Here is a 24,542-nt window from a genome sequence, read left to right as displayed (position 1 = left end):
GGCGCCTGGCGGACTTTCGCGCTTCCAAGGGCAGGCAGGAAGAACCAGCATCCCTGCCCCAATGGCCCATGAACTAACACGTGCAACAGCAGTGCCTGCCAACACACAAAACGCCCAAGGTCACAGGCTGCACCCATAGGATGAACCAATAGTTGCGGGCTTCGGGACCCTGAGAGGGCCCCAGGGAAGAAGTGTGCGCAACCAGCATCAGTGGTGCCTTCCAATAGGTCAGCCACAGAAGAGCGCTCCCCACCAAGGTTCGTCCCCACCTTCCACGAATAAGTGGCACGGAGGGAAAACAGACATGCCGTGCATGGTTTGTGGTCATGTGGCAGGCGGCGAGTACCGGCCAGTGCCTCAAAAACTAACCACAGATAGGGGGTGGGAGGGGGTGGGGCTAGGGAACAGAGGCCCACGCACGACGGCCCAGGGCAAACTAGATAAATACACCTATACAAAAGACTTTCCAGCCCTGCCTGAACGACAGGCCTTATCGGACAACGCCCCGGTGCCGGAAGGTGCGGCCAAGGTCACGCTGGAAGATATGTCCACTCTCACCAATGTACAAACAACCGGTGGGATCAATCTCCTCTGATGTCTCATTCCTGAGGGAAGACTTCCAAAAAATAGCCACCAGGGTCACTGAAGTTGAGCGGGTGACGAAGACCCTTGCTACAGACACTATCACCCTACTCAAGCAGGTCAGTCAATTAGAAGACGAAAACAAACTCAAGGCGGCAAAGCTTGACGATCAGGATGGACGCTCCAGGCGCAATAATGTACGTATCATGGGTGTTCCGGAAAGCGAGGGCGGCCCTGCCATGGATCTCTACATAGAAGACCTCATAAAACCCAGACTACAACCCAGAGGCCTCTCAACCTTTTTCTCTGTAGCAAAAGCACTTAGGGTACCGGGGGGCATGCCGAAGCCTGGGGCTCCCCCTAGACCTATCCTGGCCCGCATCTTTAACTTCAAGATAGGGACACCATATTACAAACAGCGAAGGTGGCCCCTCCGCTACGTGTTCAAAACTCGGTGGTTTCCTTTTTTCCCGGATTACACGGCGGCAGTTACAAAGCGTCGCAGAAGCTTCCTTGAGGTAAAAAAAGAACTCAGACGCAGAGAGTTATCCTATTCCATGTTGTTTACGGCGAAGTTGCGAGTAGTAGCGGATGGAAAAACCTGTGACACGCCTGAGGAGGCCCATGACTGGCTCGAGGGCTGGAGACGGGTGGAAGGATCCAAATGGCCGGAGAGACGCCAACATCCACTTGAAGAGGGCGACGGATCCAGAAATCGTAGACGAAGAAAGAGACACTTTACAAACGGAGTCCGAGATATAAAGTAATGGCGACACTACATGCTCGGACCTGACCTGAACCAGGGGACACATCCATAGCATGAGCCGTCATTAGATGCGCACCCAAATGGAGGCAAGGAAGATGGCCGGATGGGCATTCCCCCCCCCTAGTAAAAAGGCCAGAGGAATCATACTCAGACTCTGAGTCGTTAAGTTCCACAGCTGCAAAATGTGTCTTTGAGGAAGGGGTAGACTGAGACGCCTCTCGAGCTTCTCCCCCCCCCCCCCCCCCCGCCCCCCTACACGCAAGTGCTGTTTAATGGGGTTGAAGCACTCTGCAATGTTGGGGTGGCGGGTAGTTGGGAATCCGTCCGGCAGGGGAGGGGTTTGTTTCATGTTTAGGGTTCTTTATTTTTTAATGCATACGCAAAATTCAACTACAGCAAGCAGAGATAGTCACACGACCGTTCTTGCTCATTTGTCACGGACTTCTGCTTATATCCAGATCTGAAGGGTTTTTTCTGTTGTTTTTTCAGTTAATGCTGATGCAATATAATTCAGAGCTAGCGCACTTCAACCTACATGTCTCACCCACGTCGTACCAATGCCTAATGACCACATGGCTGCCCCGGGAATAGTGACTTCCGGTCCCGAACACCTGCACATAGGGGATACACAAACCACACACCTCCCTTACCCTAATATCCTGAATGTGAACGGTCTCTGTGATAAAATTAAGAGGGGGCTTACACTACAATACCTTAAGAAGCATGCGCCAAAAGTTAGTCTCCTACAGGAAACGCACCTGGTGGGCACGGCCACCAAAGCACTTGACAGATGGGGTTTTAAGATGGTTGCCCACTCTGAATTCACCTCCGGCTCCCGGGGAGTGGGAATACTGATCCAAAAAAGCTGGCCACTCCTAGTTAACAACAGTAAGACAGACGACCAGGGACGGTTTGCCTCACTCTTGTCGGTGGGAGGGGAGGGCATACAACCTAGTATCGGTCTATATTCCCCCTGCATTACATGGTGCAGCTTTCTCTGCCCTTGGCGATTTCCTGCTCTGGCTACCACCGGGGGAGCTTATTATCAGGGGTGACTTTAACACGGTTCTCGACGCTGCCCTTGATCAGCTCCCGGGAAGGGCTCAGGGGTCACCCCACACCGGCCTTTCTCAGATGCACTAGGGCTAGTAGACGTCTGGCGTACAAGTCATCCCACAGACCGCAGTTTCACATATCACTCGGGAGCCCACAACAGCATGTCCCGGATCGATTACATTTTCTCTTCCTCTGAGAGCCTTCCCAATGTCCTGGAGATCACGCATCTGGCCAGAGGGATCTCTGATCACTCCAATTTTAGTGACATATACAGCATATCACACAGGGAGGAGACGTATATATCCCATACATCCAGGATACTTGAAAGCCCCGGCCATAGGGAAAAAAAATCTACATAACACGAAACACTACTTTCAGGACAACGCAAGCTCTGTGTCCTCTCCAGCCTCTCTCTGGGAAGCCTACAAGACTGTCCTGCGGGGACAAGCCATTTCTTTGATCACATCACATAAACGGGACCATGTGGAACAGGTGCATGAACTTTAACAAGCGGTGAGCCGCGCCGAAGCCGCACACATAAAAGCCTACCGAGCCAAAAAAACTCAGCACACCATCTACGAAGTGGGGGATAAGGCCGGTAAGCTTCCAGCATGGCTAGATAAAAAAAAAAAATGTAAAGAAAAAAAAAAAGCACGCAACTCGCTGGGTGGCTCGCCTACGCCTGCCAACCGGAGCTGGCATCACTGACCCACATGGCATAACTACAGCCTTCGCACAACATTTCATGACAGTTTACGAACCCGCCACGACCACCACCGTACAAGACAATCTAGACCTCCTTAAGGATTCTCGCCTGCCCGTATTAGCGGACACAGATGCAAGCGCTGGAATCACCATTTACAGTGGACGAAATCGCGGCGGCCATCAAGGGGCTCCAGCCTAGTAAAGCGCTGGGTCCGAACGGTATCCCAATAGAGCTCTACGAAAGAGGTAGAAATGCTGGGACCCCACTTGCTACGTATGTACGAAGACAGCCTAGAACGGGGACTGCTCCCACGAGATCAAAGGACCGCAACCCTGGTGGCCATCCCGAAGCCGGGTAAACCTCCGGAGCAATGCTCCTCCTACCGTCCTCTCTCACTCCTCAATGCAGAGGCTAAAATATTAGCAAAATCGCTTGCCACCCGGCTCCAGCCTCACCTAGCCTCTCATACACCCTGACCAGTCCGGTTTTATGCCCGGCTGTAACACTGCAATGAACTTACGACGCCTCCACGGAGTGCTGGCTATTCAGGAGGAGGCAGTTATCCTATCACTAGATGCCAGTATGGCGTTTGAGTGGAATGGCCCTTCATGTTTGCAGTATTGCACCGCTTTGGTTCCAAATTCATTGCGTGGGTCCGGCTCCTCTACACAGCCCTTAGGGCACGTAGTGGTTAACGGACGGGTGTCCGACAACTTCCTGCTGGGGCGAGGAACAAGACAGGACTGTCACCTCTCCCCGCTCTCATTTGCCCTGGTGCTAGAGCCGCTTGCGGCCTGGATCAGGGGAGATCCAGTGGTCCGGGGTATCGCATTTCCCTATATGCAGACGATATTTTACTATATATGGCCTTCCCCAGACATTCGATCAACTGCTTACTCGACATCTGTGCATCATATGGCCCTTTCTCGGGATACACAATCAATTGGGAGAAGTCATTTCATTTCAAATAGTCTATTTCGATAAAATATCATGAAAGACATTTTACAGGCATAAAATTTAAAATACAATATCATTAAAAACAGGTAAAAAAAAAACATAAACCATGTGACACTGTAAGAAGGGAGGAAAATCACAGCATCATACCAGGCAACTATTAGGACTGATTACGAATAATCCAGACCCAGGCAAGGAATTTAGCCACAGCAATTACAACGCACTCACTAGTATCGATTCTCAAAATGTTGAGTGCTACAAAGCCTTGCCGGGTGCCCATATTCTGGCAGAGTGGTTTTAGCCATTTAGCCCGGGGTGCTGCATAGGCCGGGCAGGCAAAGAATATGTGGCCAACGGATTCGACACAATCCGAGCACCACCTACAGGTATCTCGAGAGCCACCCTTCCATTTTTTAGTAAATGAGTTGGTGGGTAGGGAACCTACCCTGAATTGGTGGTATAGTTTCCTGTCGCTAGGCCTGGTGATGATATCCCAATACTCTTCGGAAACAGGGGTTTGTTTAAATCCATAAAAGTTGCCGGTCAGGGACTCAGGGGAAACAGATAACATGTGTTTTTGGGAAATCATGGACCAATAGAGGGTCTTAAAACTTTGTTTCGGGGGAAAAGAACTATTAGCTGGGTCATTCCAGAGGGTATCTAAGCCCATAGAGGACAGTAGGAGACTGACATGTTTACACCAAGGGAGGTCACCCGTCCCCAAAATACAACGAACATCCATAAGGGCTTTGGCAAAGGGGGCCAATTCGGGGACTGTCCATAACCTCCTCCAGTAAGCCAGAGGTTTGAACCTGGCGATGTCATCAAATGAACAACAACCAAGGTCCAGAAGAAGTGGTTTCACTGGCGTTGAGCTGGGGAGTCCCGTTAACTTTCTGAAAAATTTGTTTTGGGCTATAACAAGGGAGGAAAGATCTACATGACCCCATAGTTCGGCGCCATATAAAATTGCCGAGTTGATTCTGGCTTCAAAAATTTTGATAGGCGGACCTATCATTTTTGCTTGGGATCGTTTTTGCTCCTTGATCAGACAGCCCGATAATTGAGCAAATTTGAGAGAAAGAGCGTCAATTTGAGGTCCCCAGTTCAACTTATTTTCAAACAAAACACCTAGGTAGGTCATAACATTTGTACGTTCCAGAACACCACTATCCATGGTCACCTGGCCCCACACAGATTTCCCTTTATTAAAAACCATATATTTGGTTTTTGAAACGTTAACTGACAGTTCGCAGTCGGAACAAAAAGAAGAAAATAAATTCAAAGCCGACTGCAACCCTGACAGGGTTTGTGAGAGGAGTAGGGTGTCGTCAGCAAACATAAGCAACGGAACCTTTGACCCTCCTAGTGTGGGGGCATCTGTGGATTTGTCGGAGAAGTATTGAACAACTCTATTGATGAATAGTAGGAACAAAGTAGGTGCAAGTACACACCCTTGTCTGACGAGTCTGTTGACATTAAACTTATCAGTGACCTGCCCTTGGTTACCCCAGCGGACTTGGGCAAAGTTATTGTCATGTAACCTAATTATGATGTTTAAGAGGTCAGAAGATAGCCCGAGCTCCGCTAATTCACCCCAGAGTTTGGTCCTATTGACCAAATCAAAAGCAGACCGAAGATCTACGAAAGCATAGATTGTACCACTGCAAAGATCAACCGTTTTCCAGACAATTAGTTGGAATTTAAAAGCCTGGTCAATGGTACTAATGCACGAGCGGAAGCCTGCCTGAAGGGGCGAAATAATATCAAACTGCTCAGCCCAGAGCTGAACCCTTACCAAAATCATCCTTGCTATAATCTTTTGAACAGAGTCAATAAGACTAATGGGGCGATGATTGCCCGGGCACGAGCGGTCACCTTTTTTAAAGATGGGCAGGATTTCGACGCCCATCCATGAGTCAGGGATAGGGGCCCCTTTAACTAGTGCATTGGCCAAGAGGGCGATGTAAGGGGCCCAAATTCCAGGGTCGGATTTAAAGAGGTCCGCGGGGACACAGTCGATACCTGGGGCCTTACCGTTAGGAACCCTTGATATTGCCATCTTGACTTCATCAACATCAAACTCAAAGTTAGAAGGTATAAACGGGTCCCAGCAAAATGATTCAGGAGATGTAACGGCCATGTCAGCGTCGGAAAACTGGGATTCATAATGGGATACCCAGTTGTCCGGAGAAACATTATTGGTGGGAGCCTGAGAGTTTGAGGTATTACCCCACTTCAAGGTGTGCCAGAACAATGTTAGGTTCCTTGATTTGCTGGCTGCCAGTAGGGCACTCCAGTGGTCATTATCCCAGTCACGCTTCGCCTGGACTTTGGCCCTGGTGTAGAGTTTTCTCGTAGATCTTATGGTGGCCTGATCCTTAGAAGCGATAGCAGCTTTCAAAGCATTATATGAATCTCGGCAGTTTTTATTATACCAAGAGCTTTGCTTGGGAATCTTGGGGGGCATGACCTTGCAGGGTTTTGAAAAGATGGATTTTAGGTCCAAAAACAGGTTGGTATGTATATTAGTGGCATTGGCAAAGTCGCCATTATCAAGCCTAAGTGACTGTAAGGCTACTGTTGCTGTAAAGACTTTGTCACCAATCTCAGAAAGTATAGCACTGTCAAGGGCAACCCTATCCCATCGCACTCTGCGATGATTATTGGTTAAAAGGGCATTTGCAGTCAGTATCTCGGATTGAGTGTTTCTAAACTGAGGACTGAGCAGGAGTGTCAAAACCAAGGGATTGTGGTCGCTCTCAATTCGCTCACATAGCATCATATCACCCAGGGTATGCCAGTACTCCACTTTTATTAGAGCATAATCAATTCGACTACTACGTCCTCGGCCATCGGAAAAGGTCACTTTGCCAAACGGGTCCGAGGGGGTTCGTCCGTTGGCTGCTCTAAAACCACGTTCAAGGCATAAACTCGTCCATTGAACAGCAGATTCACTCCAGCGTTTAATAGGAGTGAGGGCGAGAAAAGGTATGTTCCAAATAACATCGATTTCCGAGGTCAGAGAATCACATTCTGGATATAGTGGCTCGAAACAACAGTTGAAGTCACCTGTAATGAGTACGTTGGAACTGGGGTCAACTGTCTCAAGGAACTCGTCCAGTTGAAGGAATGTATTGGTTCCACGCCCTCCTGGAAGACCCCGGTTGTAAATATTAATTAATAATATTGAGGGTTCATCGTTACTCTGCAAGGAGATAATCAGAAGGTCAAGATTTTCTATAGACACTTCGGTTAGGCTATACTTCAAGGTTTGCCTAACCCAAAAACAGACCACCAGAGGAACGACCCCTGGGGTTACTTATTGCCCCCTTGAAAAAGTTGACGTATCCAGGATAACACACAGGGTCGACAGCCCATATCTCCTGGAAAGCCAGGATATCATGGGTAGAGACCCAAGCAGACCAATCCTCGTTGGTTAATTTACTACGGAGACCCGCAATATTCCAGGAAGCCAGGGTAAGAACGGGGGGGCCAGGGGAGGCCAAGGGAACTGGGGGGGCAAGGTAAAGTTAGGCAACTGGAGGACTCCAAAGGAATCAGGGGACATAGTGGAGTTAAAGACACGGGAGGGAGTTCGTCGCCATCCAAACCCGTAAACTTAATTCCAGGGTTACAGGAAGCGATTAATACAAGGGATGGAGGTACTAGGAGCAACCCACCAATATCAGATACCACATCAGAGCATGTGCTGCTGGTGGTAATGGGGGCACATGGCAGGGATAAATCTAAGCTCTCCAAAACTGCGGGTGGTGCAGCGGACTTATGGGGGTGTGTATGTAAGCGGTCACAAGAGAGACCGGGGGGTGAGATCCCCTTGACCGAACTAAGTCTACCATGCATGCCCCGGCCACTGGTCCTATAAGGCGCGGGGCTATGGTTGCAAAGAGGTCAATCAACCCCGTTCAGGTCGCTCAGCGGGGCGTATGGGTTAAATAGTGGTAGATGGAAATCCAGGCCCTGTACTCTTCGAGGACCCCTAGAGACCATCTCCCAACCAAGTGACCCGGAGTTGAACTGTTGGAGAGGTGCAGGGGGATAAAAGTAGGATAGATCTGTAACAAAAATTCCCGAGGCACCCGGGATGTTAGGGTGGGAACATAGGTAACGCACCACCCGGGGATCACGGAAATTTACAAGCACACAGTCCCCCTCCACTCCCTTAACCCCACTACCCAACCAACATACCCTACGAACAAGCAATATTTCTGCACAAGAAGAAACGGGCAGAGGCCTGTTACGATTTAACCAGTGAGTAACCTTGTTTTTTAACTCACCGTGAGTCTCGGCCTTACCCTGCATAAGACTGGGAACACCCACCAGAATAGCAGTATAAGGACGGTTAATACGAGGGAGTTCAGAAGATGGAGAGGAACCCTGAACGGGGGAACGGTTAATAATAGGTTGGTTTCTATTGTTATTTGCTTTACTATCTGGAATATGGTGGGAAATGATACAAGGTGGCTGATGGGGAGTGTTTGTAAGAGGGACAGTGGGATCAGGGAGAGCTCCAGACATGGGGGTGATGTCATTAGAAACTACCTCAACCGCAGTGGTTACATCAGGAGGAGTAGTGGACCCAGAAGGCACTGAGGGAGCTGAAAGCTTCTCTGTTATTGCCAAGTTGGCGTGCATCGTAACCTCTAGTTTTTCGACCACATGGGAAAGACGATTAACCTTCTCATATAGTGGAGTAAAGAAAGCCTTGAACAGCTGCTCTAAGACCTCAATATGGGCGGCAGAAAAAGGGAATGTAGTGGTTGGGGGCACAGGGCGAGAAATGGGCACGGAACTCTCGTCAGTGGCAAAGTTAACCTGTGGCGCTGGGAGGATGGGATCGAGACAGGGAGCAGAAATAGAGGACATTTTGATACTATTAGCTGCATTGCCCTTGGAATGCGCTTCCCTACACGAGTTCGTCCGCTGGGTTGTCGGTGACAAGACACCCAGTGACGAGATAGCTGGACCAGGCAAATCAGGAGGGGGCTGTAAAGGATTGTCTGAAGTGGTAGAGGGCAAACCAAGGGGAGGAGAACCAGATGTAGAAAGTGGAGTGTTAACCAGTGGGCCTGTTACTAAGCCAATATCCGGGCCAAGCCCAATGCGCTCTGTAAGATCAGAAATAGGTTGTGGGGGCCTGGGGATGGGAGAGGAGACTGTCATAAGGCTGCCCAAAGAGGATCTTTTGGAGGACAGCTCAAGAGACAGTCTTTTTTCTGTTAAATCTATTTCTCGTTCAAGAATCCGGGCAGCTCTGGTGATAAAGTTATCTAATGTCCCCGAGACACAACCCCCGGTACTACTCTGTGCTAGTTTCCTACCTGACCTCAGTGACAACATCGCTGTATACGGCAAATTGGGAGTAGGACTTGGGTCTGGGACAGGTAGGCTAGGGTTGTACTCAGCCTAAGTACAGAGTATTGGCCCGTCCCGTCCACTTCTGTCCACGAACGGCCACAAACGGCCCGCTCTTCGCCCGGTCTTCGCCCGGTCTTCGCCCCGGGCCTCGTCCCGCGCGCGTACCGCTAGCGCGCTAGGGCGAAGGCGGAGATAAGCCCGGGGGAGGAGTCAGGGGCGTGAACGGGAAGAGGAACCAGGTGAGCAGAGTTGGAGGAGTGCAATGCTCCATGGTCCTCGCAGTCCCGTGAGTGAATCAACCAGCGTCCAGCGTCCAGCCCCCAGCAAGCAGCGTAGCGTCCAAAGCGTGTGGTTCAGCAGAGAGTCCCACCGTAGAAGTGCCCCAGCCAAGGTTTTATACACCTGGGGTCAACGAGCGGCACCCGCGCAGCGGGGGGCCGCGAGGCGTGGCGGTTGAGGGAGGAACCAGGCGGGAAGAGGAACCAGGTGAGCAGAGTTGGAGGAGCGCAATGCTCCATGGTCCTCGCAGTCCCGTGAGTGAATCAACCAGCGTCCAGCCCCCAGCAAGCAGCGTAGCGTCCAAAGCGTGTGGTTCAGCAGAGAGTCCCACCGTAGAAGTGCCCCAGCCAAGGTTTTATACACCTGGGGTCAACGAGCGGCACCCGCGCAGCAGGGGCCGCGAGGCGTGGCGGTTGAGGGAGGAACCAGGCGGGAAGAGGAACCAGGTGAGCAGAGTTGGAGGAGCGCAATGCTCCATGGTCCTCGCAGTCCCGTGAGTGAATCAACCAGCGTCCAGCCCCCAGCAAGCAGCGTAGCGTCCAAAGCGTGTGGTTCAGCAGAGAGTCCCACCGTAGAAGTGCCCCAGCCAAGGTTTTATACACCTGGGGTCAACGAGCGGCACCCGCGCAGCGGGGGCCGCGAGGCGTGGCGGTTGAGGGAGGAACCAGGCGGGAAGAGGAACCAGGTGAGCAGAGTTGGAGGAGCGCAATGCTCCGTGGTCCTCGCAGTCCCGTGAGTGAATCAACCAGCGTCCAGCCCCCAGCAAGCAGCGTAGCGTCCAAAGCGTGTGGTTCAGCAGAGAAGTCAGTCATGTACATTCTCCATGGTCCTCCCCCGCGTCTCCCTAGAGGAGTGAACATCCCAACTAGTCAAGACGGGTTTAACTACTTAGGCATCCACATCACCCCTAATCCCACTTTATTCTATGAGCACAGCCTCCTCTAAGAAGGCTCAAAAGTGATGTGAAATACTGGTACTCCCTGCCCCTGACGTTGCTGGGCCGGGCGGCATTGTTTAAGATGATGGCCCTCCCCAGGTTCTTATATGCCCTCCAGAATACACCTACCCCCGTCCCTCCCTCCCTCATATTTTAAGTCCATTGAGGCGGAGGTGAGCCTCCTCCTCTGGGACGGACGATCTACTCGCATCGCAATGGCCAAACTCACTAGGGGGTGGTACAACGGCGGAATCGCCCTACCTAATGTCAAGTGGTACTATTGGGCCTCCCAACTTATAATAATGAACCAGTGGCTCCACGCCGCGCAGGATGAGCAGGCCTTACGGCTCGATAGGTACACCCTTGGCACAGATGGACTACTAGGGGCACTCTATAATAAGGCCAAGGTACGCACTCCATTTGGCCCCACTGCAATCACGATTCACAGCTGGGTCATGGCACAGCGCATGCTTTGTTGGGACAGGGTAATCACCCAGCATACGCCACTACGGGACACCCCTAGATTGGGTAAGCTTCGAAACAGCAAAGACTTTGATCGTTGGGAGTCTCCAGGGTGGGAGACTTGTGTAGGAGGGGGAAAATGGTGACATTTGCTCAGCTGCAAACAACATACCACATGGCAGACTCTGAACAGTTCCGCTACTTACGAATCAAGCATGTACTCACTAAGACCTTAACCCAAGGGGACAACCTCCCCGAGTCCTCACCTCTTGAGGACCGCCTCCTTATAGACCACCTCTCCAAAAAAAGCAATTTCCCTCACCTACCATAAACTGAAAATCAAAAAGACCCCACACACGCCCTCAGAGTGAGGTGGCAGGCAGAATTGGGGGATCTAGATCAAGACTGGCAAGAGGCCCTGGCATCCCCGCGGGAGGTGGCAATCCCGTCCCCAACTTATGCAATTGAAAATACTGCATAGAACATTCTATACCAGAATAAGGTTTCACAGGATTGGGAGGGCAGACTCCTTTCTGCTTACGGGGATGTGGACAATTAGGCACGTTTCAGCACACAATATGGGACTGTCCCATTATAGCGTAATTCTGGGAAGCAGTCATGGCTACTATCACCCGAGTAAGTGAAGTGGAGGTCCCCAGGAAGCCCTGGTGCTGCCTTAACATATGGGAGCCTACAGACCTTAATCACGCGGCGCAGGCTTGGGCGACGCTGGGGATTACACTTGCTAAGCGCAACATTGCACAACGTGGGGAGCACTGGCAGCCCCCATGCACCAGCACTGGTGCCACAATCTAGATAAGGCCATGGTGGCAGAGAGGAAGTCTTTATCCACAGAGGTTGTCCTCGAAAATGGACAAGAGTATGGGGAAAATGGCACTTTGAGGCAATATTTGCTCCCCCCAACCCGGAAGACTCCGACACAGATCTGAGTGACTAATCTATAACAGCCCACGCGACACCGTGGAGATGCCCAGGGGATACAAATTGAACTCTTAGAGATGTGGCTGATGAGACAATGTACCAAATTTGTACTATGCATTAACGCGCTACCTGATGCATGTATATAACATGATTTGTAATTGTCCGATGCAATCAGCAATGTTGCTTTTAAAATTCAATAATAATGTGTTTTTTAAAAATAGGATTAAGGCACTGGCTAATTCAGAAATTGGTTGTATTGTACTTTCTGATCATGCCCTTTTTTGGACAGATTTTGACATACTGCACAAAAAAACTAAATCTATACGCTGGAGATTTAATAATGCTTTATTCAGTGACCCTGATATTTTGTTACAATAGGAGAATTTTGTTCATGATTTTCTATGACACAATATGACAGACAACATTTCCTTACACACTGTTTGGGATACTCTTAAAGCAGTATTCATTATTAATGATGTATCGGTTAAAAAAAATAAAAAGTAAAACTGAAAAGGAATCTTTAGTTCTGTACAAAATATGTACTGTACCTGCAAAAATAACATAACTTAGAGGAATCTGTTCATTATAAAATGCACTTTTAAAAAGCTGCCACCAACAAAGCTTGTGGTTATTTATTGAAACTGAATTCCTGGTATTAACGGCAAAAAAAAAAAAAAAAAAATATATATATAGATCTGGCAAACTGCTTGTAAATTCTTATATTTAAAACAGAAAGAAAAAATATTAAAATCAATCCTCAATGCATACGGCACTCATGTTATAGATTCGTACATTTTGAGTAGTTTTGTGTAATATTATACCCCAGATTGCAAACCTTCGTATACATTAGCCAATTACTTTTCATCCATCCAAATTAAAAACATTTTTTAAAAACAGCCCCTCAGTCCTTACACTTCTCTTATTTATAACGACCACTGTCAACTCAAGAACTTCCATAAGCACTGAAAAGACTACCCAATGGCAATTCGCAGGGCCCAGATGGCTTTACTGTCGAATTAATTTTTATTTTTTCCAATTTTTTTAATTCCCTTATTTTATGAACTCCTAACTTTCTTTTTCTCCTTGAATGCTTCAAGGTTCTTTCACTGAAGCTATGATTTGTCTTATACCGAAAAAAGGAAAGGATCGCACCTCATGCCAGAATTACAGACCCATTTCTCTAATAAATATAGAATATACGTTTTTTGCAGAGGCACTTGTGCTCACATTGGAAACATTTACCGGATTTAATTGTATTAGAACAAACTGGATATTTGAAAAGTTGTAATATATCCGATAGTTCTCGCCCTTCAACATTATAAATCCTGGCTCTAATTTAAAACATTCTTTATCAAACCTATCTTTAGTCACTGAAAAAGCATTTGACTGAGTGAATTAACAATTTGAGGAAAGCCCTACAATGGCATGGATTTGGTTTTAACCTTATAGATCTAAATTTATATTATATTCTGCCCCTTAAACTTCAATTTAGGTTCCTATTTTTCTCTTCTACACGGTACTCAACAGGATTGCCCATTCTCTTTATTTTTGCTCTAGAGCCATTATTGATTCAGCGTACGTCCTCTCCGCAATTCACCAGATTCCAAATTAAAAGAAAAAGAACACAACATATCAAATTTACTGCTTATGCTGGATATTTTCTACTGGTTAGGTCATCTCCAGAAACTGCGCTTGCAGCTTTTCTGAATGAACTTAGTCTCTTTTCTAAAGTTTCTGAATATAAACTTAACTAAATCGGAGGGGCTGTCTTTAAATAAATGCTGTGTTAAGGATCAGTTTTCACATACGGGTCTCACTTGGAGTTCGTCTAAGTTTAAAGTGTTAGGAATTTGGTAATGCAGTTCACTTAGGGAAACTTTTAAGGCAAATAACAGAATTATCAGAACAACTTCGAACCTCTACAGAGAAGTGGTCCCTTTTGTATCTTTCTTGGTAGGATAGATTGCATACTGTTAAAATGATGCTTTTACCTATTGTAATTCTTTCCAAATGATGTTACCCATAAAAATTCCATGATCTGTCTTTGAAAATTGATACTATACTTCAAACATTTTATGGAAATCGGGAAAAATGCCAGTGACCAATTTTGCAGACTTAAACTTGCTAACGCCTATGGAGGAGTTAATTTTCCTGACTAAGATATAGGGCATTTAGCATTAAACAAATTCATGGTCTTATTTCCTTCTGCCAACTTATACATTATGGTCTGATCTAGAACTCACTAATTATCCATTAACATATATGGACATACTCTTTATATTGTCACCACCCTCATATTTGTTGCTATCTACATTAGCACATGCTTGTAACTTGTTAAAACCATATTGTGTGTGTATACTCATCCAACTCTTAATTTAATAAAAGTCCCATCGAGTACGTTAAACAAAGGACATGTATTTAAGGAATGGGCAGATAAGGGATTAATAACAGGTTCGTAATTATTATACAATCATGTCTTACTCACTTTTTCTGAATTCTCTTCTAAATTTAATTTAACCTCTACTCAGAGTAATAGGTTTAACCTTATGTACAACAGAATTATTTCTGCATTGAATATTCTATCAATTACTGTTGTGGATTCTGATATATCCAACACCAAGTCATAAGACCATACAATACTCCACAAAGCCTCTACTTTCAGCTAACCCATTACAAACTTGTTTTCTTTTATAATTCAATGTACCTTACACCTGAAAAATTGCATAAATTTGCTCTTTCAGGAAAACAGACATGCTGGTGATGTAGTATGGATGGCTCCTACTTGCATATGTTACTTGATTCCCAAACAAAAAAAACAAAAAAACAAAAAAATGTTCCTCGATTCCCCTAAAGTTCAAAAGTTTTGGACTTTACTATGGTTCAAAATTAATTGCATCACCGGAATTCTCTCCAAGAAAATAATTAGGGTGGGGTACATACTAAGTGTTCTCATAATAGCATGCTCGCTAAATAGGTTGATCTGCTAATAGCTATTGCTTTTCAGGTTGTCGCCTCCAACTTTAAATTGAAAGACACTGTTTCTGGTCATCTCTGATGGAACCTAATTTGCAATAACCACAGATTCGATGCATACAATTTGACTACGACCTTATTGGCCATCAAACAGACAATTGCGATTACCTGTTACTAATTATGTAATGTAATGTAAAATCCACTTCTATAGCGCTGCTATCACTCCAGGGAGTATCTTGGCGCTCACCCAACTCAGGTGTACGAGATGGGGGGGGGGGGGGGGGGGGGGGAAGAGGTAGACAAACATCTCACACAGGACACTGCATCATTAAACCATTGCTATGCAAGCTGAATCGGACATAGAGTATACCCAGGTTTTTAGTGCTTTCCTATATTGGGTTTCATCCGACATGGAACGTAAGAAAAGGAGGAGCTTGTTCCAGGCCTTGGCACCCAACACAGAGATTTACCCCCCTTTGTTGTCAGTCTGAATTTAGGGATAACCAACAGATTCTGACCCACAGACCTTAGACAGCGTACTGGATTATATAGTCTAAAACCCTGGCTTAGATATTTAGGGCCTTGATGGTGAAAAGCCCTAAAGGTAATCAAGAGGACCTTAAAAAGGATCCTCTTTGCAATTGGAAGCCAGTGTAGAGCATCCATTGCAGCGGAAGCTGATGATCTGCGTGGCCAGCCTAGTACTAGGCAGGCTGCTGCATGTTGGACCATTTGAAGTCTGTGGAGTACCGATCTATTGGTTCCAGCATATAGACTATTACAGTAGTCCAGCCTAGAAGTAATCAAGGCTACAGCAACAGTTTTCCTGGCTGACAATGGCAGGAGATCGAAGAACTTTCTCAAGGTTTTAGTGATATGAAAACACGTGCCAGCTACTGCAACAGCTTGTTGTTTAAAGGACAACTGATTGTCAAATGTAATGCCCAAGTTCCGGACTGATGTGATGGTATTAGGGGGAGTTTCCTCCCCATCAGGCCAACATCCTATCGGGGAAAACAGATTTTCTTTCCCAACTGGTAGAATTTCCGTTTTACCCGCATTACATTTAAGGTGGTTATTTGTCATCCATTTAAATGTTGCAGCTAGGCATCCTTTGAGATTTTCTTCGGCGCCAACCTGCTCCCTGTCTAGTACTAGCATAAGCTGGGTGTCATCAGCATACAAGATGGTACTGATATGAAAGGAAGCAATCAAATCTATCAGGGGAGCCAAATACAGATTAAAAAGTATAGGACTTAAGCTCGAGCCCTGGGGAACTCCAGAGCTAAGGGCCTTTGCTTCAGATTGGTACTGGCCCAATACTGTAATTTGGTGTCTGTCCCTGAGAAAGTTTCTCAGCCAGGTCAGGGCTGTCCCATCTACCCCTGCGGCAGCTAGACGGTCCACTAGGATGTTATGTGAGACCGTGTCAAAGGCTGCCGACAGGTCAAGTAGAATTAGGACAGCCTTTTTTCCTTGTTAGATGGCCATACGGAGAGTCTCAGTTGTAAACAGTAGGGCAGACTCGGTAGAGTGTTTTGACCGAAAACCTGACTGATTCTGATGTAAAATTATGTGTAATTCTCTGTCTACGGTTTCCACTGCATGTATTTAAATGATTGACATACGGTTTACAAAATGGGCTTCATCTTAATTCTCATAGTACCTAGCCTGCAGTCTGAATTTAGGGGCAAAGCAGCTACCACTCGTAGTCTTGGGAAGTATAAAGCAGAGTAAGAACGAGGTGAATCCAAGGAAAGGACTACCCAAGAAAAAGGTTATAACCAGTATAATAGCTCGTCCAACACCATACTATAAGTAACACTAGGACTAGAAGGATCTTGACAACAGCTGCAAAAACTGCAACCACACTGCGGTGATTAAATCAACACCCTATGACAGAACCGGAGCATTTTACAAAATTGCAATCCTGTTCTATTTATCTTTATTATTCTAGCTTCCACTGGGAGGCTACAGACTTCAAAATGGACGAATCTAACGCACGTGATTAGGATCAAGTGCTTAGTAGATTATGTTCTCATTGCCCATGCATTCTGATGGGGAAAAGGAAAATCTTGTCAGAGTTGAGGAGTGTACTGCGGGCCACCAGACAGCCAACCTAGTGCTGCTCAAATCACTATTCAGAAGAGTTCATCTTAGATAAAGTATATCAGAAGAGTTCATCTTAGATAAAGTATACAATGACAAAGACTATCTTCATACGGTTAGGTAATTAATTAACCAACAGCAACCTCAGTGACCAGTGTGAGCTTCCTTCAGTCCTCTTGACAGCACAGGTCCTGTTACTCATGCAGTTTTAAATCTTTATTATCAGATATCTATGCTTGGTTATGAAAGTTCCATATGTGTATTTGCAAAGCGCAAACAATTACCCGAGGGTGTGAAGGCGCTGGGGGCCGTCGGGAAGAATAAGCAAGCTATTGCCCAGAGTCACATGGTGCTGGGCTGATGTGCTGCTGGGGATCGAACTGTGAGCCTCCGGGTTCTGGAGTCAGTCACCCTGGCCGCTGCGCCACACCTCTTCCCTCAATATGGCAGAAAGATCTTGCATGGGCATTGAACCTCCATCATCCTGCTCTTTTCTGCCTCGTTACTCTGTCTGTCCCTGTAGCTGATGTGGTGCTACAGATTAACAGCATGCCCCGGAGGAGAAATGCGCTTCAGATTATGTTCCTTTACCTTCCAACTGGGTGTGCTAAAAGTTTCCAGTTAGCTGCTTAAAATTTGAGGATTGCATCTCCCAATTTAAGGAAACTATGTGCTCTTCTAAAAGCTAAAACATATGCTGAGTAAAGGTTGTGTGGGAGTACAAGGAACCGTGCAAAGAAACATTTCCAGTTAATTTCCTCTGTCCAGAATGGTATATTTACAGGTCTCCTCAGCTCACAGTTTTTTCAAAGATGTTGCTTATTGGTTCTAGGTTTCTAGTTTGGCTGAGCTATGTTTGGATGCCAGCTTAAAGCTGATCTTGTCAATACAGACCATATCAACTGTTTAGTTAAAGGTCCACTTGCTGAAAAAGGACATCTGAATAAAGTTGTCCTAGATGCAACCAACGTTTCTGACGATCTATGAATGGGTAACAGGGGATCTAAGGAGAACATAGCCACACAGAAAAACACAAGACTTACCTACTTGTTAGCTTCAGCATTTCAAGGTCTAAAAGCTGCAGGGCAAGGATCCACTTAACCTTTAAAGACAGTCTTCTTCCGGTCACACTGGACACTAAGCAGTTACCACTACTTTTAGAAGAGTATAGGGTATGACGAGGGATATGTGGCAAAGGCCAACTACCCAATATTCCCTTGCCTTACACAGGTGTAAGCAGTGAACACTCACTCTTGAAAGTAAAACACTATTGAGGAAACAATAACTTTTCAAACGTGTTAAAATCTTTTTGGGCCTACTAACTACAACATTCTCAATGTTGCAAGAGTGCCATTTTGAAAACAATACAGTCTCCAGCACATTTCAAACATACGATGCTCAGGAATAGGCTTTACACTTATGATTTAAACTAATGAGGTTTCTTGAAGCTAGTGTCTCTATAGAAGAGACGGTTGCGGGTGTATGGAAGAATGTTGAAGAGCTTTAAGCACATAGATGTACACAGATTTAGCCCAACTTCTATAGTCATGTAATTTAAGAGTTACGAATAGTCAGGATTCTTCGACTTAAAATATATACATTTGGTCGCTCCTTCCCATCTACAAAATTATGGCAAACAGTGGAACAGCAAGTTAGAGCCAGATAAATGCTGAAACATAAGAGTATAAGGAGTCAGTGCTTGCCCTGAGTGAAATACCTAGAGTCTGCAAGGAGAATATGCAAAGGTAGCGAAATGTTGTTCAATGTGCAAGATATTAGAAACATTAAGTGCAATCAGAAAAGCTGGTAGGAGTCCAAGTAGGAAGCAGAGCAAAACTAAGATATTCAAAGTAACGTAGGATTCAGATGTCTGATATTTACTTCACCCCATTACTTAATCTTTATTTCTCCTGCATTCAGTGAGCCAAATCATCATTTCACCCAAAATATCAGGAAAGCAACCAAAGAATAACCTGGCATAATGGTTCCTGGAATACCACCAAATTATATTTAATTTAGGGATGACCGTATTTGTATAAATATTTGAAAATTTAGAACTACTAACAGGTGGGTTATAATAAAATTACTTTATATCCTATCAAAGAACACCCAAAATCGGGTTAATGCAGATAATTAAATAGACGATTAGAGTTAACATTAGAGTTACAATATGATTATCTATGGAAATTACAATTACTTCTCGCTTTTGGGTATGAATTTATGTTCAAGTCTTTTCAATACATTTATCTATAAGGGGAGGGTCAGCATTTGGATTACAGTAAAATTACTTTTTCAATTGGCTTAAGTTGCATAAAGGAGTGGGTGCCATTATTGATTGTATTATACATTTTTAACTTTGTGTCAGACGTTTTACCTTTTGTAGTCATAATCTGGTTACTTATTTTAAGTACTATGAAATAAATTTGATCGACTTGGAGAACAGCCGCAGGAAATAAATGATACACATAAAAATGTCAATCACAAGTGACCAGATAGGCTTTCCTTTCTGGGAGAAAGGAACAATATTGAAATTATGAATTGTCATTATTAAAATAATTTAGCCAGTCAACTACTGATGCAACCTTGGAAAATATCACTAGGTTACTTTTAGGTTTGCCTTCATGAAAGAACAATTGTGCCATTCATATGAAGCTTTTTGGAGATTAGATAAAAGGGCATTGGATGCAGAAAGAGGGAGCTTTGCAACTGATTGATCGAAAGTTATTTGCACTTGAGGTATGAAGTTTAGAACTTAAAATATGCTCATGTGGTGTCTGCTGTTTTCACTGCAGCAAGTGTAGAAATTTAATTCACAGAAATTTGAGGCAGGGATTTCCTTTAACAGCCTGCATATATAACATAACAGCACTTAATGGCAACATGACTCGTTAGTATCTTATTCCAAAGATTTAATGTGTAAGACACAATGATTACATCAAAATGTAAATAGGCTAAAGAACATGTGTGTGTTGGCACTAGTGCAAGGCATGACTACTAAGTAGCCAACATAATGTGACCACTCAAGACTTGTTTTTTGAATAGCACTAAAAGTAGGACCTTTACAACTCCCAATATACAAACTGGTTCTGGCCAAAACTGCTTATGGTCTTACAAGGACATGAGTAATTATAAATTGTGCTTCTGTGGTAGAGATATCGGTCCAGTGTGGTGCCTTGCTCAGTTTGGATGTTGTGATCAACTTTTGCGTCTATGTGTGCATGCTCTAAACAAAGGTCCTCTAATCGCTTTTGTCAATGTCTGTATAATGATGAAAACTATAAAGAATCAGATCAAGAACATAAGCAGAATGGTCCAGGTAATTTTGGTGTCACTACAGCATGACCGCCTACTGAAACAAAAGTACAAGGCTCCCCTCCGCATACAATTAAAAAAACTAGATGCCAACTTCACATTTTGCATCGTAAACATACAATGCCAAAGTGTATTTTTTTTATTTTTTTTTTTAAATGAAGTATAAAATAAAAATAAATTGAGATTACCTTCAGGAGTGGAGCAGCAACCAACGTCCTTGAAAAGATATCTTCCAAAACAGCATTGTCGTCAACACAGTCCGACAACTATACAAAGAAGAAAAAAAGAAAGTTCATCTTCATGTGCAATACAGGATATCAAGATGCTTAATTCATAGAGCTCAAACGTCTAAGTAACAGGCCCAGCTCATGAGACGTGGCATGCATTAGTTCCAAAATACATACTAAAAGCATGGAACTTGTTGCAATCTACTGTTCATATCTGGCCACTAAAAACACCAAATCAGGACAAGCTGGAACTGGTCACGAATATGTTTTTGTGCCATTTTGCATCTAATCTAGTTTTCACCTTCACAGTTTCCTCCATGTTATCTTAGAAGCGGTCATCCATTTTGCCTTTGCACAACCGTTGTGCTCTGCCCAGAAACGTCAGAGGGGCTTTCATCAACTCACTCGGGAGTGTAGGCTCAGAAAGACCATCATTTGATGGGAGGGTTTAAGGAAACACAGCCGAAGTAAAAAATAATTTGCTTTAGGCTTTTATTTTTCAATAGCCCCTGAACAAAGGCAATGGATGGGTGAGCACAATCAATTTCTTAAAAAATAAAAATCTTTATAGCGTTTATAGAATGCAATATTAACAGCAACAAAGAATCATCTTTCAGAGAAATAATTGAGGTAGTAGGCTTAATAGGGTCATAGACATAACCCAAGAAGGGCGGAAAATGAAGGAAATGATCGAGGCAGAGATAGGATGGTGAAGCGGGGTGGCAACGTAGGGGGTGGAAGGGAAAGAGAATGGTTTCCCTGTGTGAAACACAAGAGAGTGGCGATGCTGTGCGCAGTTGAAGAGGTTGCGCCATTAAGTGTGCAAAACGAGGCAGTGAAGGGCCCGAGTCCGGGGCAAAGTACAGAAGGGATACCAGCATGGGGGTACAGATGTTCTGTACATTGTCAAAGTGGGAAGGAGTGAGGTTTGAAGTTGGTGCATCCTACTTCCGGGAATGCAATAGGAGAGAGTCCCACTCCATCGTGATGGGATATTGGCGATGTCCCCTGGCAGCCTCCCTGCGAAGGGCGGTGCTCTCGACCCAAGCCAGGGTCGAGAGTCTACACGCCACCGGACTCAGAGGCTGAGCAGCCTTCCAGTGGAGTGCTAAGGTGCACCACAACAGGAGCATGGTAAGATATAGGAAGTGTGTCTCAACTCACCATTTTGCAGGTTATGGCAAACAGCTCAAGGTGCACAACTCCCATGTATGGAGAGGGATTAAATTAGTTACTTGTGAGGTGTGAGGAGACCATTGCATAACTGTGCGCAAGCAATGGGCATGTCCAAAACATGTGACAAAGGTCAGCATCTTGTGTGAGGCAACGAGGGCAAGCAGCGTCAGCACCAGCAAAGTATCTACTGATTCTTTCTAGGGTTAGGTAGGCCCTGGAAAGCGTAAAGAATGCGGAAACTTGAACTGGGAATTACACGATATTGTCACGGGGTAGGCTAAGATTCTGTCCAATTCCTTGTCAGGTGGTGATCTGTTTAGATTAACCTAGTTGTAACGCTGGCTCGCAAGGAGGGCCTGCGAGAGGTCTTGCAGTGCCCCGGACAGCCAAGTAATAAGGCGGCTGCCTGTTCCAAGTGTGTGAAGGTATTACAAGAGAGAATGAGATTGGGGGTTCAGTGATAGTTTTGTGCTATGTAGCATGCAGTGCCCAGAGCACAGCATGGTGTGCCAGGAAGTGTCCACTCAGGACCCCGCAACAATCAGCTAATATACAAGATATAGGAGCACCGTCCTCAAAAAGATCGGCCAAGGTCTAAATGCCCCTGTGTGCCAATCGGAGTGCCGCTGGCAACACCATGTACCAGCAACTCGGGAAGCCCTGCAGAGGAACAGCCGAGGACTAAGACAGCTTAGTATCACTCAGGCTTCTTCTATACCATAAAAAGGCAACCCAGAGGATGTGAGGAGTCACAGGGGGCCTAGTCTGATTAGGATGAAAAAGTCAAAAGCATTGGCATAGCCAATAGGTCTCGCCTTTGGGACCTTCTAAGTGTTTAGCCATGCAACAGTTGCATAACTAAATACTTATAAGATTCCAAAAGCGAGACTAATTGGCTATGCCAAGCGGCGGTGAAAGTGAAAGTGATCGGGATCGCGATCAAACATCAAAGCGGCCACGAAAGTGAAAGGAAATCGCGGTAAAACGCAGCGCGCGCGCACATGCACTGTAGCTCTAGGCTGGCCTGGTAGCACTTTTTGGAGCCCTCTCAATAAGTCTCGCCCGACCAGCGCATGCGCTGGGTCAGGCGAGACCTAAAAAGGACTTGGTTTAGACTACAAGGTGGGGAGGCCGAGGCGGTGTCATCCAGATGGCACCCTGCAAACCTTACGCACACCCACTGGAGTTGTGAGGCTAAATAATAGTGTTCGCAGTTAGGGGTGCCAAGTCCATCGTGGCCGTGAACAACTTGAGTAAGGTCACTCTGGCAGCCATCCCTCCAGAGGGGGTCCCCAAAAAAGAAATTGAAGGTGAGGAATATAGAGGGATGGGGAAGCAAGGGACAGGTTAGCAAAATAGTACAGCAGACACAGCAACATTATTTTAAAGAGTTACTCTGCCAACCACAGCGGAGGTAAGGCTTGCCAGAGAACGATCTGGTCGCATATACTGGTCACTGCCCTTCCAACATTACCATCCCACTCCTCAGGATAAATCTGGATTCCCAAATAACAGAACGTTTGAGGTTGCCATTATAAGCGTCCGCACCTCTAATTAACTCTAGATTTGTCCATAGTGGGCGGCAGTGGGAAGAGGCAGTACTTCTGCCAGTTCAACCGAAGACCCGCAACCTGTGCGAACTTGGTTCGAACATCCCAAACGTAGAGTAGAAAGTCACCTAATCTACACAGAAGGCGTGGATGCGATCAAGCAGAACCTCCCTTGATGTTCCAGCATACATACAGAACACCCCTATTTAGTGCCCCTGAAGAGAATGAGTTAGGCCAATATCAGTCATGCAGTTTGGCATACATGAGGCCAGAGACCAGGGGAAAAAGACACTCCAATACTGTGCTGAGAATTTTATAATCAGTATTAAGCATCGTTAAAGGGCACCATTAAGAAATATCGGATGCAGCCTTGCCAGGTTTGGGTATGGAGAGGAGAAAGGCCTCCCGAAATGACAACAGGAGGAGACAATCCGTCATTGTCGTGTTGTAGAGATGTTCTAAGCAGGTCAATGTAAGCCCAGTAAAATTCGATGGAGACCATCCAGCCCCCGGGGTTTATTGGTTGCATGTTTACAACCTCCACAGAGGCGATGGGAAGAGCCAGCGCATGGCACTGACCCAGCTTGATCTGGGTTAAGGGGTAAAGAAAGGCCTCCGAAAAAAAGTCCAATATGCCCTCGAGTGTAGGGTCTGGGCCGAGTCAGTACACCCCGCATAATGCAAGGTAAAGTCCTCAAGTATGTCTACTTGGGTAGGTGCATATGTGATATGCACAGGGCACAAGTAGGATCGAAGTAGTGTGGTCTGGCTGGAGTAGCCACATAAGGAGAGTGCCAGATTTATCAGCTTCAGTGTGATTACATGCAGCGTAATTAACGCATTTAAGGCAGTCAATGAGGCTAGCATGATGAGCACACAGTGTCAGGAGGGTCCGTCTACTCAACTGTCAGCAACGCCATGGAATCGAGAGGAAGCATAGACTCCTTGCAGTTATGGAGCTCTCTCCCCAGGGTTTTACAAGCTCCTTCTACCATGCCAATAGCAGTGCCCCGAAATGTGGCTTTGGAGGCGGCCCATTCGATGGCCACAGAACACCTGGCCTTCAAGGGGACAGAGCAGCAAGCGCAAAGAGGGTATCCGAAGACCCGATTGCGATCGGACACAGTCGACC

At 46.0% G+C, this 24,542-nt stretch overlaps 1 protein-coding gene across 1 annotated transcript in view; it reads right to left on the bottom strand.

The window, feature by feature from the left end:
- The window catches only part of DONSON (DNA replication fork stabilization factor DONSON), a 99,388-nt gene that overhangs the window by 61,567 nt on the left and 13,279 nt on the right, over window positions 1–24,542 (bottom strand). The window contains exon 2 of the mRNA XM_085621361.1: window positions 20,646–20,723. Coding sequence (XP_085477487.1) covers window positions 20,646–20,723 — 78 coding nt within the window. The remainder of the gene's footprint in view (window positions 1–20,645; window positions 20,724–24,542) is intronic.

This window comes from Triturus cristatus, chromosome 8 (genome assembly GCF_964204655.1).
Source record: "Triturus cristatus chromosome 8, aTriCri1.1, whole genome shotgun sequence".
NCBI classification, from domain to species: Eukaryota; Metazoa; Chordata; class Amphibia; order Caudata; family Salamandridae; genus Triturus; species Triturus cristatus.
This window is presented reverse-complemented; position numbering and strand designations above follow the sequence as displayed.